Source organism: Haematobia irritans, chromosome 4 (genome assembly GCF_050003625.1).
Source record: "Haematobia irritans isolate KBUSLIRL chromosome 4, ASM5000362v1, whole genome shotgun sequence".
NCBI classification, from domain to species: Eukaryota; Metazoa; Arthropoda; class Insecta; order Diptera; family Muscidae; genus Haematobia; species Haematobia irritans.
In genome coordinates, this window is record NC_134400.1 from 14,011,629 (window position 1) to 14,033,738 (window position 22,110).

The window sequence follows — 22,110 nt, forward strand, 5'->3', positions numbered from 1 at the left end:
TTTATCCAGAAGTGTTTTGAAGGTTTTCCTATTATTTTAACTTTTTTTGGGCCGTATTGTTCTAGGGAGTTTGGTAACAATCAATATAGGCTGGAAAGATTAAAAAACTGAGTCGCACGTAAGATTGCCCCTCGAGACAAAAATATTCTACCAAAATATGAAGAACATTTTTATCAAAAACTACCAAATGAAAAAATTCTTATTTTGCAGCTTTTGATAAAATTTTTGTGGTTATAAAAAAAATGTTTCTTCGAAATAAATTATTTGTTATTTTATTTTAACAACTTATTATTAATTTTAATAAGAAAAATTTATTTTGGTGTATTATTATAATTACAAATGTGCCCAAATTATAATTATTTTTAAATTGCACCAACAGGGGAAAATTGATACTTACCATAATTTTGTCAAATATTTATTCTTAGAGAAATTTTGTAAACATTTTATTCCCAAAGAAACTTCTCAAAACTTTATTTTATATTATAAATTATAATTATTTTTAAATTGCACCAACAGGGGAAAATTGATACTTACCATAATTTTGTCAAATATTTATTCTTAGAGAAATTTTGTAAACATTTTATTCCCAAAGAAACTTCTCAAAACTTTATTCCTAGAAAAAATTTTGTCAAAATCTTATTTCTATAGGAAATTTTATCAAAATTTTTTATTAACATTTGGTCAACATTTTCTTTCTATACGTAATTTTGTCATTTTATTCCAAGGGAAAATTTTGTCAACATTTTATTTCTAAAGAAAATTTTGTCAACATTTTTTTTCCTAGAGATAATTTTGTCAACATTTTTTTCCTAGAGATAATTTTGTCAAAATGTTATTACTAGGGAAAGCTTTATTAAAATTTTGTTCCTAGAGAAAATTTTGTTTAAACTTTATTTATATACAAAATTTTGTCAAAATTTTGTTCCTAGAGATAATTTTGTCAAAATTTTATTTCTATAGAAAATTTCGTCAAAATTTTATTTCTATAGAAAATTTCGTCAAAATTTTATTTCTGTAGAAAATTTCGTCAAAATTTTATTTCTATAGAAAATTTCGTCAAAATTTTATTTCTATAGAAAATTTTATCCAAATTTTATTATTAGAGAATGTTTTATCAAAATTTTGTTTATAGAAATAAAAAATTTGTCAAAATTTCATTTCTATAGAAAATTTTCTCAAAATTTTTATAGAAAATTTTGTCCAAATTTTATTTCTATAAAAAATTTTCTCAAAATATTTCTATAAAAAATTTTGTCAAAATTTTATTTCTATAAAAAATTTTGTCAAAATTTTATTAGTTGAGAAAGTTCTATCAAAATTGTATTACTAGAGAAAATTTTGTTCGTAGAGAAAAATTTGTCAAAATTTTATTTCTATCGAAAATTTTGGAAAAACTTTATATCTATACACAATATTGTCTACTAGAGAAAGTTTTGTCCAAATTTTATTCCCAGAGACAATTTTGTCAAAATTTTATTCCAAGAGAATATTTTGTCAAAATTTTATTTCTATAGAAAATTTTGGAAAAACTATTTCTATAGACAAATTCTATAGAAAAATTTTCTCTAGTAATAAAATGTTGGCAAAATTTTTTATAGAAATAAAATTTTCACAACATTTTCTATAGAAATAAAATTTTGACAAAAATTTCTTAGAAATAAAATTTTAACATTTTTTTTATCAAATCTTTTTTAGAAATAAAATTTTGAGAAAATTTTCTTAATAAATGGAATTTTGACAAAATTTGTCTATAGAAATAAAATTTTGAAAAAATTTTCTATAGAAATGAAATTTTGACAAAATTTTCTATAGAAATGAAATTTTGACAAAATTTCTAATATCTAAAATTCGAACGAAATGTGATCAACCAATGATTTTTATGGGCCGTATATTTATGCTTTCATTATTATATTTATTGGATATATATCATACAGTTTACAATAATCTTTGAAGAATATTTATTTACAATATCTGCTGTGATGCCAGTGTACACATTTAACATCCAAAGTTATCTGGCCAATCGCAAACACCTAATTTGCTATTGAACATCAACGGTGGGCTGCACGAACGTTCCACTTCGCATTCACATTGACATACTACGTATTTTCCGCTACACGAACTCTCTGAATCAAGTAGAAAAGTGCCATCATGTTGGCCCAAACAACGTCCATTGGTGGCACAATAAGTTCCTGAGGGTCCAGCATTGGGTCCTGAAGGAGGCGTATAAGGCTTATCACAGTTAGCATTTTGAGGGAAATCACAAAAACCGGTCATAACGTTGAAGTGTAAATTATTTGGACAATTAAAAACATTTGGCTTTCCAGAATCGCATACGATAAATTGCTGACACGTGTCCCCAAGAATAGGCTTTCCATTTGGTTGGTTACAGCAAAGAGGATCACAAGTAGCTGGGGGTGGTGGTACAGGAGTCCAACAAATGCCTTCTACATCTTCTTCGCACTTCTTTGACTGGGAGTCAAAGAAATATCCTTCTGAGCAGTAGATTTGTTTCCATACTCCATTTTGACATTGGAGGAATGAGGAACAGGAATCGCTGGAGGAAATTTCGCCATTATTGCATAAAGACCAACAAGTGTGGTTAATATCTTCTTCGCATGATTTGTTTTGAGAATTGAAATAGTATCCTGTAATACAGAATTCCTCTTTCCATTCCCCATTCGCACAAATGAGATAAGACGAACAGGAATCGTTTTCTGTAATGTCACCATCCTTGCATGTAGGCCAACATACGTGGTTAGTATCATATTCGCATAGTTTAGTTTGAGAATCGAAATAATATCCCACTTTGCATGAATCTTCTTCCAGGTTTCCATTCTTACATACATAATAAGATGAACAGGAGTTACTATTTGCTGTCATTTCTCCTTCGCTACATTGTGGCCAACAAGTGTGGTTCACATCCTTCTCACATTGCTTATTTGCGGAAACAAAGTAGTATCCTTCGATACAGTATTCTTCTTTCCAGTAACCATTGCTGCAAGTGAGGTACGATGAACAAGAATTGCCTGCCGACGCATCTCCATTCTGACATTGAGGCCTACAAGTATTATCGATGTCTTCTTGGCATTTCATGTTTTGCAAATTGAAATAGTATCCTGGATTACAGAATTCCTCTTTCCATTCCCCATTCGCACAAATGAGATATGACGAACAGGAGTCGTTTTCGGAAATTTCGCCTTCTGTACATATTGGCCAACATTCGTGGTTAGTATCATATTCACATTGTTTCGTTTGAGAATCGAAATAATATCCCACTTTGCAATGATCTTCTTCCAGGTTTCCATTTTTACAGACATAATAAGATGAGCAGGAGTTAATATTTACTTGCATATCTCCTTCACTACATTGTGGCCAACACGTATGGTTCGCATCCTTCTCACATTGGTAATTTGCGGAATTAAAGTAGTATCCTTCGCTACAGTATTCTTCTTTCCAGTAACCGTTGCTGCAAGTTAGGTACGATGAACAAGAATTCCCTGCCGAGGTATCTCCATTCTGACAATGAGTCCAACAACTATTATCGATGTCTTCTTGGCATTTCATGTTTTGCAAATTGAAATAGTATCCTGGTTTGCAGAATTCCTCTTTCCATTCTCCATTCGCACAAATGAGGTATGATGAGCAGGAGTCATTTTCCGAAATATCGTCATCCTTACAGGTAGGCCAACATTCGTGATTGGTATCATATTCGCATTGTTTCTTTTGAGAATTGAAGTAATATCCCACTTTGCAATATTGTTCTACAAAATCGCCATTCTTGCAGATGTAATAAGATGAGCATGCATTGATATTTGCTTGCATTTCTCCATCGCTACATTGTGGCCAACAAGTATGGTTCACATCCTTATCACATTGCTTATTTTCGGAATCAAAGTAGTATCCTTCGCTACAGTATTCTTCTTTCCAGTAACCGTTGCTGCAAGTGAGGTACGATGAGCAAGAATTGCTTGCCGTGGTATCTCCATTCTGACAATGAGTCCAACAACTATTATCAATGTCTTCTTGGCATTTCATGTTTTGCAAATTGAAATAGTATCCTGGTTTACAGAATTCCTCTTTCCATCCTCCATTTTCACAAATAAGATAGGATGAACACGAGTCGTTTTCCGTAATGTCGCCTTCTGTACATGAAGGCCAACATTCGTGGTTGGTATCATATTCGCATTGTTTCGTTTGAGAATCGAAATAATATCCGACTTTGCAGTAATTTTCTTCCATGTTTCCATTCTTGCAGATGTAATAAGATGAGCATGCATTGCCATTTGCTTGCATTTCTCCTTCGCTGCATTGTGGCCAACAAGTATGGTTCACATCCTTCTCACATTTATTATTTTCGGCGTCAAAGTAGTATCCTTCGCTGCAGAATTCTTCTTTCCAGTAACCATTGCTGCATGCGAGGTACGATGAGCAAGAATTGCTTGCCGAGGTATCCCCATTCTGACAATGAGTCCAACAACTATTGTCGATGTCTTCTTGGCACTTCATGTTTTGCAAATTGAAATAATATCCTGGTTTACAGAATTCCTCTTTCCATCCTCCATTTTCACAAATAAGATAGGATGAACACGAGTCGTTTTCCGTAATGTCGCCTTCTGTACATGAAGGCCAACATTCGTGGTTGGTATCATATTCACATTGTTTGGTTTTAGCATCGAAATAATATCCAACTTTGCAATATTGCTCTACTAAATCGCCATTTTTACAGACATAATAAGATGAACAGGAGTTACTATTTGCTGTCATTTCCCCTTCGCTACATTGTGGCCAACAAGTATGGTTCACATCCTTATCACATTGCTTATTTTCGGAATCAAAGTAGTATCCTTCGCTGCAGAATTCTTCTTTCCAGTAACCATTGCTGCAAGTGAGGTATGACGAACAAGAATTGCTTGCCGAGGTATCTCCATTCTGACAATGAGTCCAACAACTATTATCGATGTCTTCTTGGCATTTCATGTTTTGCAAATTGAAATAGTATCCTGGTTTACAGAATTCCTCTTTCCATCCTCCATTTTCACAAATAAGATAGGATGAACACGAGTCGTTTTCCGTAATGTCGCCTTCTGTACATGAAGGCCAACATTCGTGGTTGGTATCATATTCGCATTGTTTCTTTTGAGCATCGAAATAATATCCCACTTTGCAATATTGTTCTACAAAATCGCCATTCTTGCAGATGTAATAAGATGAGCATGCCTTGCTATTTGCTTGCATTTCTCCTTCGCTGCATTGTGGCCAACAAGTATGGTTCACATCCTTCTCACATTTATTATTTTCGGCGTCAAAGTAGTATCCTTCGCTGCAGAATTCTTCTTTCCAGTAACCATTGCTGCAAGTGAGGTATGACGAACAAGAATTGCTTGCCAAGGTATCTCCATTCTGACAATCGGTCCAACAAGTATTATCGATGTCTTCTTGGCATTTCATGTTTTGCAAATTGAAATAGTATCCTGGTTTGCAGAATTCCTCTTTCCATTCTCCATTCGCACAAATGTGGTATGATGAACACGAGTCATTTTCGGAAATTTCGCCTTCTGTACATGTTGGCCAACATTCATGGTTGGTATCATATTTACATTGTTTGGTTTTAGCATCGAAATAATATCCAACTTTGCAATATTGCTCTACTAAATCGCCATTTTTACAGACATAATAAGATGAACAGGAGTTACTATTTGCTGTCATTTCCCCTTCGCTACATTGTGGCCAACAAGTATGGTTCACATCCTTATCACATTGCTTATTTTCGGAATCAAAGTAGTATCCTTCGCTGCAGAATTCTTCTTTCCAGTAACCATTGCTGCAAGTGAGGTATGACGAACAAGAATTGCTTGCCGAGGTATCTCCATTCTGACAATGAGTCCAACAACTATTATCGATGTCTTCTTGGCATTTCATGTTTTGCAAATTGAAATAGTATCCTGGTTTGCAGAATTCCTCTTTCCATTCTCCATTCGCACAAATGAGGTATGATGAACACGAGTCATTTTCGGAAATTTCGCCTTCTGTACATGTTGGCCAACATTCATGGTTGGTATCATATTTACATTGTTTGGTTTTAGCATCGAAATAATATCCAACTTTGCAATATTGCTCTACTAAATCGCCATTTTTACAGACATAATAAGCTGAACAGGAGTTACTATTTTCTGTCATTTCCCCTTCGCTACATTGTGGCCAACACGAATGGTTCACATCTTTCTCACATTTATCATTTTCGGCGTCAAAGTAGTATCCTTCGCTGCAGAATTCTTCTTTCCAGTAACCATTGCTGCAACTATAGTAAGAAGAGCATGAATTTTTATTGGGCTTAAGTTCACCTTCGTGGCATTGATCCCAACAAATATTGTTTACATCCGGTTCACATCTATTTATTTGGGCATTGAACAAATAGCCTTCATTGCAGGAGTCCTTAATCCAAGTTCCGTTACTGCAGATATAATAGGAGGCACATGAGATTGCCGATATACCACCTTCTGGACATCTTGACCAACATATTTTATTAACATCCGGCTCACATTGCTCGCTTTGGGAATTGAAATAATAACCACCATTACAAAATTCTTGATTCCAAAGCCCATTGGTGCAATTATAGTAAGAAGAACATGAGTTTTCATTTGCCAGTATTGAGCCATCCTTGCAACGATCCCAACATATATTGTTGAGGTCGTATATGCAGGTTTTGGATTCGAAACTAAAATAATGACCAACTGCACAGAATTCTTCCTTCCAACTGCCATTGCTGCAATTTAGATACGATGAACAGGAATTGCCTACAGCAAATTCTCCTTCATGACACTGAGACCAGCAGATGTTGTTATTGTCTTTTTCGCATTGCTTTGTTTGGCCATTGTAATAATATCCTTCTTTGCAGAATTCTTCCTGCCATGCTCCATTCCTGCAGATGAGATAAGAAGAACAGGAATCACTTTCCGAACTATCGCCCTCTACACATAATGGCCAACAATTGTGGTGTGTATCGATTTCACATTTTTTTGTTTGGTTATTAAAATAGAATCCAACATTGCAGAATTTCTCCAGCAAACTTCCTTCGGAGCAAATGTAATAAGCTGAACAATTTTGTTGGTTTCCGGTCATTTCACCTTCTTGACACTGAGGCCAGCACGAGTGATTAAGATCCCGCTCACATCTTTCCATTTGATGGTCGAAGTAGTAACCTTCCGGGCAAAATTCTATCTCCCATGCTCCATGGCTGCAGTTGAAGTAAACTGAACAAGATTCGCTTGGTTTAACATCTCCATCTTGACATATGGGCCAGCAATTGTTATGGAGATCTTCTTCACACTGTTTTGTTTGAGAGTTAAAGTAAAATCCCACCTTACAAAATTCTTCTTTCATTTGACCATTTTGGCAAACGTAATAAGACGAACAGGAATTGTCGTTGGCACTAATCTCCCCTTCTTGGCATTTGGAGCAACATACATTTTCGATATCCTCTTCACATTTATTGCATGACGCATTAAAATAATATCCATTTTGGCAAAATTCTTCCTTTAATGTTCCATTGCAGCAGATGTAATACGATGCGCAGGAATTGTTACTGGGGAAAATTTCGCCATCGTGGCACAGAGGCCAACAGGTATGGTCCACATCCTTCTCGCATCGCTTTGTTTGCAAATCGAAATAGTAGCCAGTATCACAAATTTCTTCCACCAATTCCCCCTTACAGCAAACATAGTAAGAGGAGCAGCATTTGTCATTTGCTGAAATATCGCCCTCTTGGCAATGTCTCCCACATATATTATTAACATCTTCTAGGCATTTTTTAGATTCTATCTCGAAATAATAGCCTGCTTCACAGAATATCTCCTGATATTGTCCATTGCAGCATTCAAAATAGGAAGAACAGTTGTTGGGGTTTCCGGTAATTTCGCCATCATCACAAATTGCCTTTCCAGCCATACACAATTGGAGTGAAAGAGCCAACGCTACCAGGATATGAAGCAATGCTACCGGGAATGTTTAGAGAATTAAAAGGATCCTTGGCATAGTCCTCTATGTTTTCTTACCTTTCATTTTTCCAGCTGCTTCTTTATCCTTATTTGAGGTTCCGGGTAATATTCAAGTATAAATCAATTGTTGAACTCTTCCATAACAATGATTTCTTGGCCTTTTATAGGACTTGAACTTCATCTAGTGATAGATCGATCTTATCAAAGACACCGAGAAAAACATGATACTTTTATCGGGGCTTGTCTTCAATAACACTACGCTACACATTATTTAAAAAAATTGGTAAAATTCGTAAAAATAAAATTTTCAGAAAATTTCCTATAGAAATAAAATTTTCAGAAAAATTTCCATAGAAATGAAATTTTATATAGAAATAAAATTTTGAGAAATTTTTCTAGAGAAATACAATTTTGATAAAATTTTCTACAGAAATAAAATTTTGACAAAATTTTCAATAGAAATAAAATTTTCAAAACATTTTCTATAGCAATAAAATTTTCAGAAAATTTTCCATAGAAATAAAATTTGGACAAAATTTTCCATAGAAATAAAATTTTTATTTTCTATAGAAATAAAATTTTTACCAAATTTACTGTAAAAATAAAATTTTGAAAAAATGTTCGATATAAATGAAATTTGCAGAAAATGTTCTATAGTAAAAAACATTTTCAGAAAATTTTCTATAGAAATAAAATTTTTAGAAAATTTTCCACAGAAATAAAATTTGGATAAAATTTTCTATAGAAATAAAATTTGGACATTATTTTCTATAGAAATTAAATTTTGAGAAAATATTCTGAAAATTTTACTACTATAGAAAATTTTCTGAAAATTTTATTTCTCTAGAAAATATTTTTCAAAATTCTATTTCTAAAAAAGGTTTCTCAAAATTTTACTTCTATAGAAAATATCAAAATTGTATTTCTATAGAAAATTTTGTAAAAATTTTATTTCTATAGAAAATTTTCAGAAAATTGTATTTCTTTAGAAAATTTTCTAAAATTTATGTTTCTATAGAAAATTTTCTGAAAATTTTATTTCTATAGAAAATTTTCTGAAAATTTTTTTTTCTATATAAAATTTTTTGTAAATTTTATTTCTATATAAAATTTTATAAAACTTTTATTTGTATAGAAAATTTTCTGAAAATTTTATTTGTATAGAAAAATTTCTGAAAATTTTATTTGTATAGAAAATTTTCTGAAAATTTTATTTGTATAGAAAATTGTCTGAAAATTTTATTTGTATAGAAAATTTTCCGAAAATTTTATTTCTATAGAAAATTTTGTCAAACTTTTATTTCTAAGAAAATTTTACTTCTATAGAAAATTTTCTGAACATTTTATTTCTATAACTATATTTATATAACTATAGAAAATGTTGACAAAATTTTATTTCTCTAGAAAATTTTTTCAAAATTTTATTACTATAAAAAAGTTTCTCAAAAATTTATTTCTATAGAAAATTTTGTCAAAATTTTGTTTCTATAGAAAATGTTGTCAAAATTTTATTTCTATAAAAATTTTTTTCAAAATTTTATTTCTATAGAAAATTTTATTAACATTGTTTTCAAAATTTTATTTCTATAAAAAGGTTTCTCAAAATTTTATTTCTATAGAAAATTTTATCAAAATTGTACTTCTATAGAAAATTTTTTCAAAATTTTATTTCTATAGAAAATTTTGTCAACATTTTATTTCCACAGAAAATTTTGTGAAATTTCTATAGAAAATTTTGTAAAAATTTTTTAACTGTACAAAATTTTGTCAAAATTTTATTTCTATAGAAAATTTTGTCAAAATTTTATTTTTATAGAAAATTTTGTCAAAACTTTATTTCTGTAGAAATTGTTGTCAAAATTTTATTTCTATATAAAATTTTGTCAAAATATTATTTCCATAGAAAATTTTTTCAAAATTTTATTTCTATAGACAAATTTTGTCAAAATTTCATTTCTTAAGAAAATTTTCTCAACATTTTATTTCTCAAAAACAAAACACGAATGTATATAAAATTTTATCAAAATTTTATTTCTATAGAAAATTTTGTCAAAATATTATTTCCATAGAATATTTTGTGAAATTTTTATTTCTATAGACAAATTTTGTCAAAATTTTATGGGCAAATTTTGTCAAAATTTCATTTCTTAAGAAAATTTTCTCAACATTTTATTTCTATAGCAAATTTTGTCAAAATTTTATATCTATAGCAAATTTTGTCCACATTTTACTTCGATAGAAAATGTTGTCAAAATTTTATTTCTATAAAAAATTTTTTCAAAATTTTATTTTTATTGAAAATTTTGGCAAAATTTTATTTCTATAGAAAATGTTTTCAAAATTTTATTTTTATAGAAAATTTTTGTCAAAACTTTATTTCTGTGGAAAATGTTGTCAAAATTTTATTTCTATATAAAATTTTATCAAAATTTTGTTTCAATAAAATATTTTTGCAAAATTTTATTTCTATAGAAAATTTTGTCAAAATATTTTAACTATATACAAAATTTTATTTCTATTGAAAATTTTGTCAACATTTTATTTCTATAGAAAATTTTGTCAACATTTTATTTCTATTGCTTGGTGTTATTATATAAGATTGATACTGCAGTCAAACAACATCGATTCCAGTAGCAATATGAAGAAGCGAGCATCTATAGAAATGTGTCAAAAATGAAGTTCTTTGAAAAACTACATGATCTAATTATAAATTGACAACGCATTTCTACTATCTTTGTCTACATCGATAATTGATGGACTGATAAGAGATCTTTCCAAATTGAAAAAATGTAATTTTTCTCGGTATTCTTTTTGAATTGTCGCTTTAAGTGGTGGTGTTTCCTGAGATGGTATGTTTACCTTCGTGTAACTTCTTGTTTGCAAACAAATGTTCATAATTTGTAGTAGAAATAAACATACAATTTACAATATGTTTTAAATGCTCGAACGATAGAAAAACTGTATTCCCCCATATCTTTTCAGTGGGCAGAAATTGTTGGCGAAGTCTAAAACTGGCGAGCGACTAGACGGCTTCATTTTATGGTAGGGAGTTAACAAGATTTCATAAGCGATAGCAACACTAGCCCATTTTCCGCCCAACAATTAAAATAGTGTGTAAATATAGCCATAGCGATAGGCGGAAATTGGTGAAATGTTATGGGCTCCAAGCAGCTAATTCCTGGGTACCCGACCTATCCAAGAGGTTACTGAATGAGTCAGACCCCACTAAACAAAGCGTTTTCTATTTCTTCAATAAGCATTCACAATTAAAACCAAACCTTCTGTGTCTAATTTTTTTTTGACGGGGGGAAATCTAGCCCTTGCATCCCTTATCAGCTTTATGTTCGTTACCCCATCTCATTTCATTCCATACAATTGTGGCAGACAAAGTACAAAGAAATTTGAAAATGGTTAGTTAGCATACTTTTAGGCTTTATCATTTTCATATGGTGAAAAACAATGTTGTAATGTAGGTAGTGCAGTTCACATCCACCAACCCATGCCGACAAGTGAGTGATATCTATCCGTTGGCAGCAAATAGAAATCAATTGATATCAGTTTTTTATCCATGATTGTTCTTGTGCATTAATAATATCGTCCATTTTTGGCCAGTTATATACAAGGTGGCGGATATAGTAATACAATTTTGAGAAAATTTTTTATAAAAATAAAATTTTGAGAACATTTTCTATAGAAATAAAATTTTCCATATAAACACAGAAATAAAATTTTGACAAAATTTTCTACAGATATAAAATTTCGACAAAATTTTCTATAGAAATAAAATTTTGACAAAATTTTCAAAAATTTCATTTCTATAAATTTTGCAAAGAATTTTCTATAAAAATAAAATTTTGAGAAAATTTTCTATAGAAATAAAATTTTCCATATAAAGACAGAAATAAAATTTTGACACAATTTTCTATAGAAATAAAATTTTGACAAAATCTTCTAAAATTTTGACAAAATTTCCTACAGAAATAAAATTTTGACAAAATGTTCTACAGAAATAAAATTTTGGAAAAATTTTCTATAGGAAATAAAATTTTGACAAAATTTTCTACAGAAATAAAATTTTGGAAAAATTTTCTATAGGAAATAAAATTTTGACCAAATCTTCTATAGAAATAAAATTTTGACAAAATTTTCATTAGTAATAAAAATTTGACAAAATTTTCTATAAAAATAAAATTTTCAAAAATTTCATTTCTATAAATTTTGCAAAGAATTTTCTATAAAAATAAAATTTTGAGAAAATTTTCTATAGAAATAACATTTTCCATATAAATAAAATTTTGACAAAATTTTCCGCCCAGCAATTAAAATAGTGTGTAAATATAGCCATAGCGATTAGAGGTGTGCACGTGACACGAAATTTAAAAAATTTTCTACAGAAATAAAATTTTGACAAAATTTTCTATAGAAATAAAATTTTGACAAAATTTTCTATAGAAATAAAATTTTGACAAAATCTTCTATAAAAATAAAATTTTGACAAAATTTCCTACAGAAATAACATTTTGACAAAATTTTCCATAGAAATAAAATTTTGACAAAATTTTCCATAGAAATAAAATTTTGACAAAATCTTCTATAGAAATAAAATTTTGACAAAATTTTCATTAGTAATAAAATTTTGACAAAATTTTCTATAAAAATAAAATTTTCAAAAATTTCATTTCTATAAATTTTGCAAAGAATTTTCTATAAAAATAAAATTTTGAGAAAATTTTCTATAAAAATAAAATTTTGAGAAAATTTTCTATAGAAATAAAATTTTCCATATAAAGACAGAAATTAAATTTTGACAAAATTTTCTACAGAAATAAAATTTTGTCAAAATTTTCTATAGAAATAAAATTTTGACAAAATCTTCTATAGAAATAAATTTTTGACAAAATTTCCTACAGAAATAAAATTTTGACAAAATTTTCTACAGAAATAAAATTTTGGAAAAATTTTCTATAGGAAATAAAATTTTGACAAAATCTTGTATATAAATAAAATTTTGACAAAATTTTCATTAGTAATAAAATTTTGACAAAATTTTCTATAAAAATAAAATTTTCAAAAATTAAAAAAATTTTGTTTAAATCTTCTACATAAATAAAATTTTGACAAAATTTTCTATTAAAAAAAATTGTAAAATTTTCTATAGAAATAAAATTTTGAGAAATTTTTCAATTGAAATAAAATTTTGACAAAATTTTATTATAGAAATAAACATTTTGACAAAATTTTCTATAGAAATGAAATTTTGAGAAAATTTCTATAGAAATAAAATTTTGACAAAATTTTCTAGAATTTAAATTTTGACAAAAGTTGCATAGAAATAAAATTTTGAGAAATGTTTCAATAGAAATAAAATTTTTACATTTTTTTATAGAAATAAACATTTTGACAAAATTTCGTATAGAAATGAAATGTTGCAAAAATTTTCTGTAGAAATAAAATTTTGACAACATTTTTTATAGAATTGAAATTTTGACAAAATTTTCTATAGAAATAAAATTTTGTAAAAATTTTCTGTAGAAATAAAATTTTGTAAAAATCTTCTATAGAAATAAAATTTTGTAAAAATTTTCTATAGAAATAAAATTTTGTAAAAATTTTCTATAGAAATAACATTTTTGATAAAAGTTTATTAATTGAGATATACATGGAATTGCTTCTGAAATCTCCAAATCGACAAATTACCTAGTTTCAGGTCTGAAGAGCGTATTTGCAGATATGCTGATTTTTTTCAGGAATTTTTTTTTGTCTCCGATTCATTTAATTTCAATATTTTCCCACACTATCAGATCTGCATAAAAAATGCATTTCGTTATCAATGACAAACTCAGAACAGAAGAACATGGAATAAAATTCGACAAATACCAATTTAGTGTTATCTTGATGAGTTGATAAGAAATCGAATCGTTAGATTGTCAATTGATTTGAAAAAGGCGTTGTAATAGAAATTAAATCAAAACTTATAAATTCTATCGTTTGATATGAATTTGAAACATTTGAAAATTGCAATTCTATAGGAAAACTTAAATGCGACGAGCCATTGGATAGTGCAAGCGAAGTGATAGTGAAAAAAAGTGATATGAATATTTGGATATTCGCTACCACATTATGTGGTCTCTTGGTATTCCTAGCAGATCCTGGCCACACATCGAAATTGTCAAATAGATATCCTTGGAAGTCAATTGGAAATGTAGTTAAAGATGACACATCTGTATGGATTAATCAATTGTGCGTGAATGGTGATGGATATTATGAAGATCCTGAAGATTGTCAATCCTTTATTCAGTGTAGTAATGGTATTGGACAAAGGCAAAAATGTTCATCGCCTTTATACTGGAGTCAAAAACTATTATCCTGTACATGGACATCGGATCATTGCAAGGTGGCTGCGATGCCCATTTCGCAGAACGAAGTAAAATCGTCAATAAATATTGAAAATATATGTGCAAATGGTGAAATGTATCATCCTGATCCAGAGGATTGTCATTATTTTATACAATGCAGTAATGGTATTCCCTATAGGCATAAATGTTCACCACCTTTATTTTGGAATCAAGAATTATTGTCCTGTGTTTGGACTTCGGCACATTGCATGGAGCAGTCAAATCCATCAACTACAAGCACCATGGTTCCTAATACAACCACCGTGAGACCTACTACCAGTACTAGTACAAGTCCAACTACCAACCCCGTTAACCCCACTATATGTGCAAATGGTGAAGTGTACCATCCTGATCCTGAGGATTGTCATTATTTTATACAATGTAGTAATGGTATTCCCTATAGGCACAAGTGTGCTACACCTCTTTTTTGGAATCAACAACTATTGTCCTGTGTTTGGACCTCGGATCATTGCATGGAACAAACAAATCCTTCTACTACAAGCACTGAAGGGCCAACTACAAGTACCGAGAATCCTACTACAATCACTGAAGAACCTGAAGATCCTACAACAAGCACCGTAGATCCAACTACGAGCACAGAAAATCCTACTACGAGCACCGAAGAGCCTACTACAAGCACCGAGAAACCTACTACAAGCACCGAAGAACCCACTACAAGTACCGCGGATTCCACTACAAGCACTGAAAATCCTACAACAAGCACCGACAATCCTACCACAAGCACTGAAGATCCAACTACGAGCACCGAAAATTCTACTACGAGCACCGAAGAGCCTACTACAAGTACCGATAATCCTACTACAATCACTGATGAACCGACTACAAGTACCGTGGATTCCACTACGAGCACTGAAAATCCTACAACAAGCACCGATAATCCTACTACAAGTACGGAAGATCCTATCACAAGCACCGAGAATCCTACTACAATCACTGAAGAACCGATTACAAGTACCGCGGATTCCACTACCAGTACTGAAGATCCTACAACAAACACCGTAGATCCAACTACAAACACCGTATATCCAACTACAAGCACCGAAGAACCTACTACAAGTACCGAGAATCCTACTACAATCACTGAAGAACCGATTACAAGTACCGCGGATTCCACTACCAGTACTGAAAACCCTACAACAAGCACCGATAATCCTACTACAAGTACCGAAGATCCTATCACAAGCACCGAGAATCCTACTACAATCACTAATGAACCGACTACAAGTACCGCGGATTCCACTACCAGCACTGAAGATCCTACAACAAGCACCGTAAATCCAACTACTACCACCGAAGAACCTACTAAAAGTACCGCGGATTCCACTACAATCACTGATGAACCCAATACCAGTACCGAGGATCCCACTACAAGTACCGAGGATACCACTACAACCACCGAATTTCCAACTACAAGCCCTGAAAATCCTATAACAACTCCTAATTATCCTATCTGTGATAATGATCAACTTTATCAGGCAGATCCTAGCAATTGTGAATATTATCTGGAATGTGTTGATGGTCGTAGCGAAAGAAGAAAATGTCCCAATGGTTTATACTGGAATCAAGAGGTATTGGCATGTGTATTAGGAACTGAACATTGTTCTATGGCAACAACAACAACTACAACAGTGACATCTTCACCAACTTCAACTACGACAGAGACAACACTTACTCCGACAACACCTTCACAAGATTGTGGTGATGGTATCTCATATCATTCGGATCCCAATAATTGTACTAATTTTATACAATGTATAGATGGTCAGGGAATAACATTAAGTTGTCCGAGATTTACTTATTGGAACGATAAAATTGGAGCATGTGTTGTTGGTATATGCGATAATGGGGAAAGTACCACATCACCTGGAACCACAGAAACAACTACCACGAATCCAACAACTCCCAGTTTTTGTGTTGGTGATGAAACATCATATCATCCATATCCTCAGAATTGTAAACAATTCATTCAATGCTACAAAGGACATCCTTATCGATTAAATTGTCCAGAAAAAACCTATTGGAATGTGGCAAAGGGTTCATGTGATGTTGGTGATTGTAATAATGGAAATGATGTGACGACAACTACACCAAATCCAGAAATATCCTCGGCTAATACAAATGATCCAGAATTTACCACTACCGAGATAACCACCATGGAACCCAATGAGACAACGACAGTGGAAACTCCAAATCCTATAGATCCCAGTATATGTCTGAATGGTAATCAGTATTATCCCGATCCCTATGATTGCCAATATTACATAGAGTGTAGCAATGGTATACCATATAGATTTAAATGTGCTGATCCCTTATATTGGAATCAACAAGAACTTATGTGTGTTTGGACTGAGGATCATTGTGACGATCAATTGATGACCACCATAGAGCCCACAGTAGAACCAACACCTTCACCTATTCTCAATATTTGTAAAAATACTGATTCACCTTTCCTTCCGCATCCCAATGATTGTACCAAATTCATACAGTGTTTCCTTGGTATACCTATAACATTATCCTGCCCACCATATACACATTGGAATAATGATGAGCAAAGTTGTTTGAATGGTGAATGTGAGCCAATCACTACTGAAACGACTGAAGCGGAAACCGGAACGACAACACCTTTAGCGTCGACATCGGTCACTACTGAACAATCCTACGAGACAGATACAACGGAAACTAATGAAGGACCAACAAGTACAGACATCGATATTCCAACGACCATGGAAACTACAACTCAAGAATCCTACGAAACGGAAACAATGGAAACTGAAACTAGTGAAGAAACAACTGAAGCGGAAACCGGAACGACAACATTATCCACAACTCAACAGTCCTACGAAACGGAAACAACGGAAACTAATGAAGGTCCGACAAGCATCGAAATTACAACGACCATGGAATCTTCAGAATCCACGAGTACTACCTCCGATCCCACTACTACAACTCAAGAATCCCATGAAACTGAAACAACGGAGACTAATGAAGGATCGACAAGCGTAGGCATCGAAATTACAACGACCATGGAATCTTCAGAACCCACAAATACTACCTCCGATACCAATTATGCAACTCAAGAATCCTTCGAAACGGAAACAACGGAAAACAACGAGGAAACCACACTGCCAGTGGAATCTTCTGTATCCACCAACACTACATACGAATCTGAAACTACAACTCTGCAGTCGGAGACCACAATAACGGATACCGAAGTAAGTACGGAGGAATCTAGCGAAACTGAATCGACACAACCAAATGAGGAAACTTCATCTTTGATCTCTGAAATCATAACTGACGAAGGTAGCGAAACCACTCAAGGCCTAACAGATCCAGAGGATCTTCAAACTACCTTGAATGCTGAAGAACCAAGAGCTCTCTATCCCAGCAAGAAGAAAGAGTTTGGAAAATTCCAATCTTCTGAAAGATTCTCATCAAGAATATCCCAGCTACCACATTCAGCTCACGAAGTGAAACAATCATCTCAAGCTGTCTCCAGCCTTTGTTCAACAACTACAGATTATTTTATTGCAGATCCAGAAAATTGTCATCAATTCTATGTGTGTAAGGGAGATCGCGCCTATCTCTGGACATGTGGCAATGAACTGTATTGGGATTCCAAGAATAATGTATGCGATAAACGAAAAGAGAACTGTGTACCTACAGCAATCAGTGGTCATCGACAACAATCAGAAAATCTTGAGAGTACTTCAAAATAATCGATCTAAAAGATAAAATATTTTTACATAGCAGTGTTTATTGATGTAAATAAAAATGTATTAATAATAGTCATAAATCGATGAGAAAAAATTGTCTGAGGGATTTTTTTTGTTTTATTATGAAGAGAATAGAATAGAATTTTGATATTCTCCATCATAGGATGGATCTGCAAGGGTGTAATGAACAACAATGTATAGCCCTATATACATATATTTTTATTTAAATTTTATTCTTCAAAAGCAAAAAGTGTTGGAAATAAAATAATATTTTAGAAATAAAAGTTTGACAAAATTTTCTACCAAAATAAAATTTTCACAAAACTTTCTATAGAAATAAAATTTAACAAAATTTTCTAAAGAAATAAAATTTTCTATTAAAGTGAAATTTTGACAAAAATTTTATATTAAAGTGAAAATTTGACAAAAGTTTCTATAGAAATAAAAATTTGAGAAAATTTTCTATAGAAATAAATGTTTGTGTAAATTTTCTATAGAAATAAAATTTTGACAAAATTTTCTATAGAAATAAAATGTTGACAAAATTTTCTATAGAAATAAAATTTTGAGAAATTTTTCTAAAAAACTAAATTTTTGACAAAATTTTCTATAGAAATAAAATATAGGTAAAATTTTCTACATAAACAAAATTTTGACAAAATTTACTATAGAAAAAAAAATTTTAAACAATACTTTTCATAATTTCGGTTATAGGTCGATTAAAAAAATACGAGTATAGAAAATTTTAGCAAAATTTTATGTTTTATACATAATTTTTGCAAAATTTTATTTCTATAGAAAATTTTTAAAAATTTTAATCCACAAAAAAATTGTGTCAACACTTTATTTCTATAGAAACTTTGTCTAATTTTATTTATATAGAAAATTTTTAATTTTATAGAAAATTTTGTTAAAATTTTATACCTATAGAAAATTTTGATAAAATTTTGGATAGGAATAAAATTTGACATAATTTTCTGTAGAAATAAAATGTTGAGAAAATTTTCTATAGATATAAAATTGTAACAACATTTTCTATAAAATTAAAGTTTGGACAAAATTTTCTATATAAATAAAATTTTTCAAAATTTCTATAGAAATAAAATTTTGACAAAATTTTCTATTGAATTAAAAGTTTGAAAAATTTTCTATAGAAATAAAATTTTGCAAAAATTATCTATAGACATAAAATTGTGCAAACATTTTCTATAGGAATAAAATTTTGACAAAATTTTCTATAGAAATAAAATGTTGACAAAACTTTATATAGAAATAAAATTTTGAGAAAATTTTCTATAGAAATAAATTTTTTACAAAATTTCCTATAGGAACAAAATTTTAACAAAATTTACTATAGAAATAAAATTTTTAAGCAATACTTTTTATTTCGGCTATAGGTCGATTAAAAAACATAGGATTGATGTTTTTATTTAATTTTTATTTCCAATATTTCGGTTGACTTCGTCAAAACCGTTTTCAAGTATTTTGTCAAAATTGTGCAAATTTTATTTCTACGAGTATAGAAAATGTTTGCAAAATTTTATGTCTATAGATAATTTTTTAATTTCCTATAGAAATTTTTTAAAAATTTTAATCCACAAAAAATTGTGTCAACATTTTATTTCTATAGAAATTTTGTGAAATTTTATTTATATAGAAAATATTGTCCAAACTTTAATTTTATAGAAAATTTTGTTAAAATTTTATACCTATAGAAAATCTTGACAAAATTTTGGATAGGAATAAAATTTTGACTTCGTCAAACCCGTTTTCAAGTATTTTGTCAAAATTGTGCAAATTTTATTTCTACGAGTATAGAAAATTTTTGCAAAATTTTATGTCTATAGATAATTTTTTAATTTCCTATAGAAATTTTTTAAAAATTTTAATCCACAAAAAATTGTGTCAACATTTTATTTCTATAGAAATTTTGTGAAATTTTATTTATATAGAAAATATTGTCCAAACTTTAATTTTATAGAAAATTTTGTTAAAATTTTATACCTATAGAAAATCTTGACAAAATTTTGGATAGGAATAAAATTTTGACAAAGTTTTCTATAGAAATAAAATTTTGAGAAATTTTTCTATAGATATAAAATTGTAACAACATTTTCTATAAAATTAAAGTTTGGACAAAATTTTCTATATAAATAAAATTTGTCAAAATTTCAATAGAAATAAAATTTGGACAAAATTTTCTATTGGATTAAATGTTTAAAAAATTTCTATAGAAATAAAATTTTGCAAAAATTATCTATAGATATAAAATTTTGCAAACATTTTCTATAGAAATAAAATTTTGACAAAATTTCCTATAGAAATAAAATTTTAACAAAATTTTCTATAGAAATAAAATGTTAAGAAAAATTTTCGATAGAAATAAAATGTTAAGAAAAATTTTCTATAGAAAAAAAAATTTGAAAAAATTTTCTATAGAAATAAAATTTTGACCAAATTTTCTATAGTAATAAAATTTTGCAAACATTTTCTATAGGAATAAAATTTTGCAAAAATTTCATGAAAAAAATAAAATTTAAAAATTTTGGCATAATTTTTTTTTAATAAAATTTTGATAAATTTTTCTATAGGAATTACATTTTTGAGAAAATTTCCTATAGAAATAAAATTTTGACAAAGTTTGTTATAGAAATAAAATTTTGACAAAGTTTTCTATAGAAATAAAATTTTTGACAAAATTTTCTACAAAAAAAAAACTTTGGACAAAATTTGCTATAGAAATAAAATTTTGACAAAATGTTCTACAGAAATAAAATTTTGAAAATCTTTGATTAATGCTTTCGCAGTGTGTGTATTTTTAGATCAATCTATTTACTTTGAATACCTTATCATATCAGATAAAAATTGATTAGCGATCATTGTTATTGCATTAAGATTGCTCTGGCTAAATATTGTCTGGCAATTTCTAGGTATTGGATAACAGTTACATGAAATCAAACTTCAACTTCATATAAAAGCCAAAGAATTTCCCATAAGGGGAACAGTTCACTAAATACTCTACTCTGGATTTATAAGCAGCTCAATAAACGGCAGTAGAATGTTATTTAAAGGAATCCCTTGGAGTTTATTATTATGGATTTACTTGGTTCAGGCTTTGGAGGTAAATTTTCAAAATGAATAAAATATGGGATTGTTATATCTTTTTTATTTCGCCTATCATTAGAATTCTCCACCGGAAAGTCCTGTCCTGCATCCCTTGTGTGCCGAACACAATCTTTCGCAGAAACCCAAATTTTTACCATTTCCTCAGGATTGTGCCAAATATTACAGTTGCTTGAATGGTCTAGCCTATGTGGAAAAATGTCCTGAACCTTTCTTATGGAATCCACTCAATCAAATCTGTGATAATCCTCAAAATGTCCAATGTCAGGGGCAAGAGACAACAATTACGCCCAGTGGCACTATAAGCCCGAATACCATTTATCAGATCTATCCAAATGATTGCAATCGTTATTATCAATGCGAGGCCAAGGCTTGTCCCCTCAATTATCATTGGAATGCCCAGCAGGAAAAATGTGATTTTCCCCATTTGGCCCATTGTCCATTTATGGTAATGAGACCACAGACACCAGTTACGGAATATCCAATTTTACCACCAACAGCCCCTACAGCCTCACCCATAACTCCAGCGACAAATGCCAATGCCGGTGAACTTTGTGATGAATGTGAATCGTGGTGTTTGGGTCAGGGTCATATCTATTTGCCATATCCATCGGATTGTCGCAAATTCATACAATGTAATGGCTTGGCATTTGTCCACAAATGCCCAGATCAATTGTTATGGAATGATAAACTGAAGACCTGCGATCGTTTTTGTGTACGTAATAATGTGTCATAGATTTACTTATATCAGGTAAATTTCTAAATTCCTTCCCCGATAATAATAATCGATAATCCCCTTCACATAAACATTTTATTTCCACTGAAAATATTCAAAAAATAAACCCATATATGTATATTACCAAA

At 30.0% G+C, this 22,110-nt stretch overlaps 2 protein-coding genes across 2 annotated transcripts; one reads left to right on the forward strand and one right to left on the reverse strand.

The window, feature by feature from the left end:
- Positions 1-1,891: 1,891 nt before the first annotated feature.
- Positions 1,892-8,130, reverse strand: LOC142234790 (uncharacterized). The gene is made up of 2 exons (XM_075305977.1): positions 8,052-8,130; positions 1,892-7,991 (listed from the first exon to the last, which is right to left on the reverse strand). Exons 1-2 carry the CDS (start codon positions 8,056-8,058, stop codon positions 1,996-1,998), a joined length of 6,003 nt encoding a protein of 2,000 aa, XP_075162092.1. The 5' UTR covers positions 8,059-8,130; the 3' UTR covers positions 1,892-1,995.
- Positions 8,131-13,996: 5,866 nt separating this feature from the next.
- Positions 13,997-22,110, forward strand: LOC142235304 (uncharacterized). Its single transcript, XM_075306559.1, has 2 exons — positions 13,997-18,123; positions 21,308-22,110. The coding sequence occupies exons 1-2, from the start codon at positions 14,086-14,088 to the stop codon at positions 21,980-21,982; spliced, it is 4,713 nt and encodes a 1,570-aa protein (XP_075162674.1). The 5' UTR covers positions 13,997-14,085; the 3' UTR covers positions 21,983-22,110.

Coding starts and splice junctions, on each gene's coding strand:
- LOC142235304 (XM_075306559.1), top strand. CDS start 14,086: ATGAATATTTGGATATTCGCTACCACATTATGTGGTCTCTTGGTATTC. Junction 18,124..21,307: donor ATCTTGAGAGTACTTCAAAA/TAATCGATCTAA, acceptor GCCTATCATTAG/AATTCTCCACCGGAAAGTCC.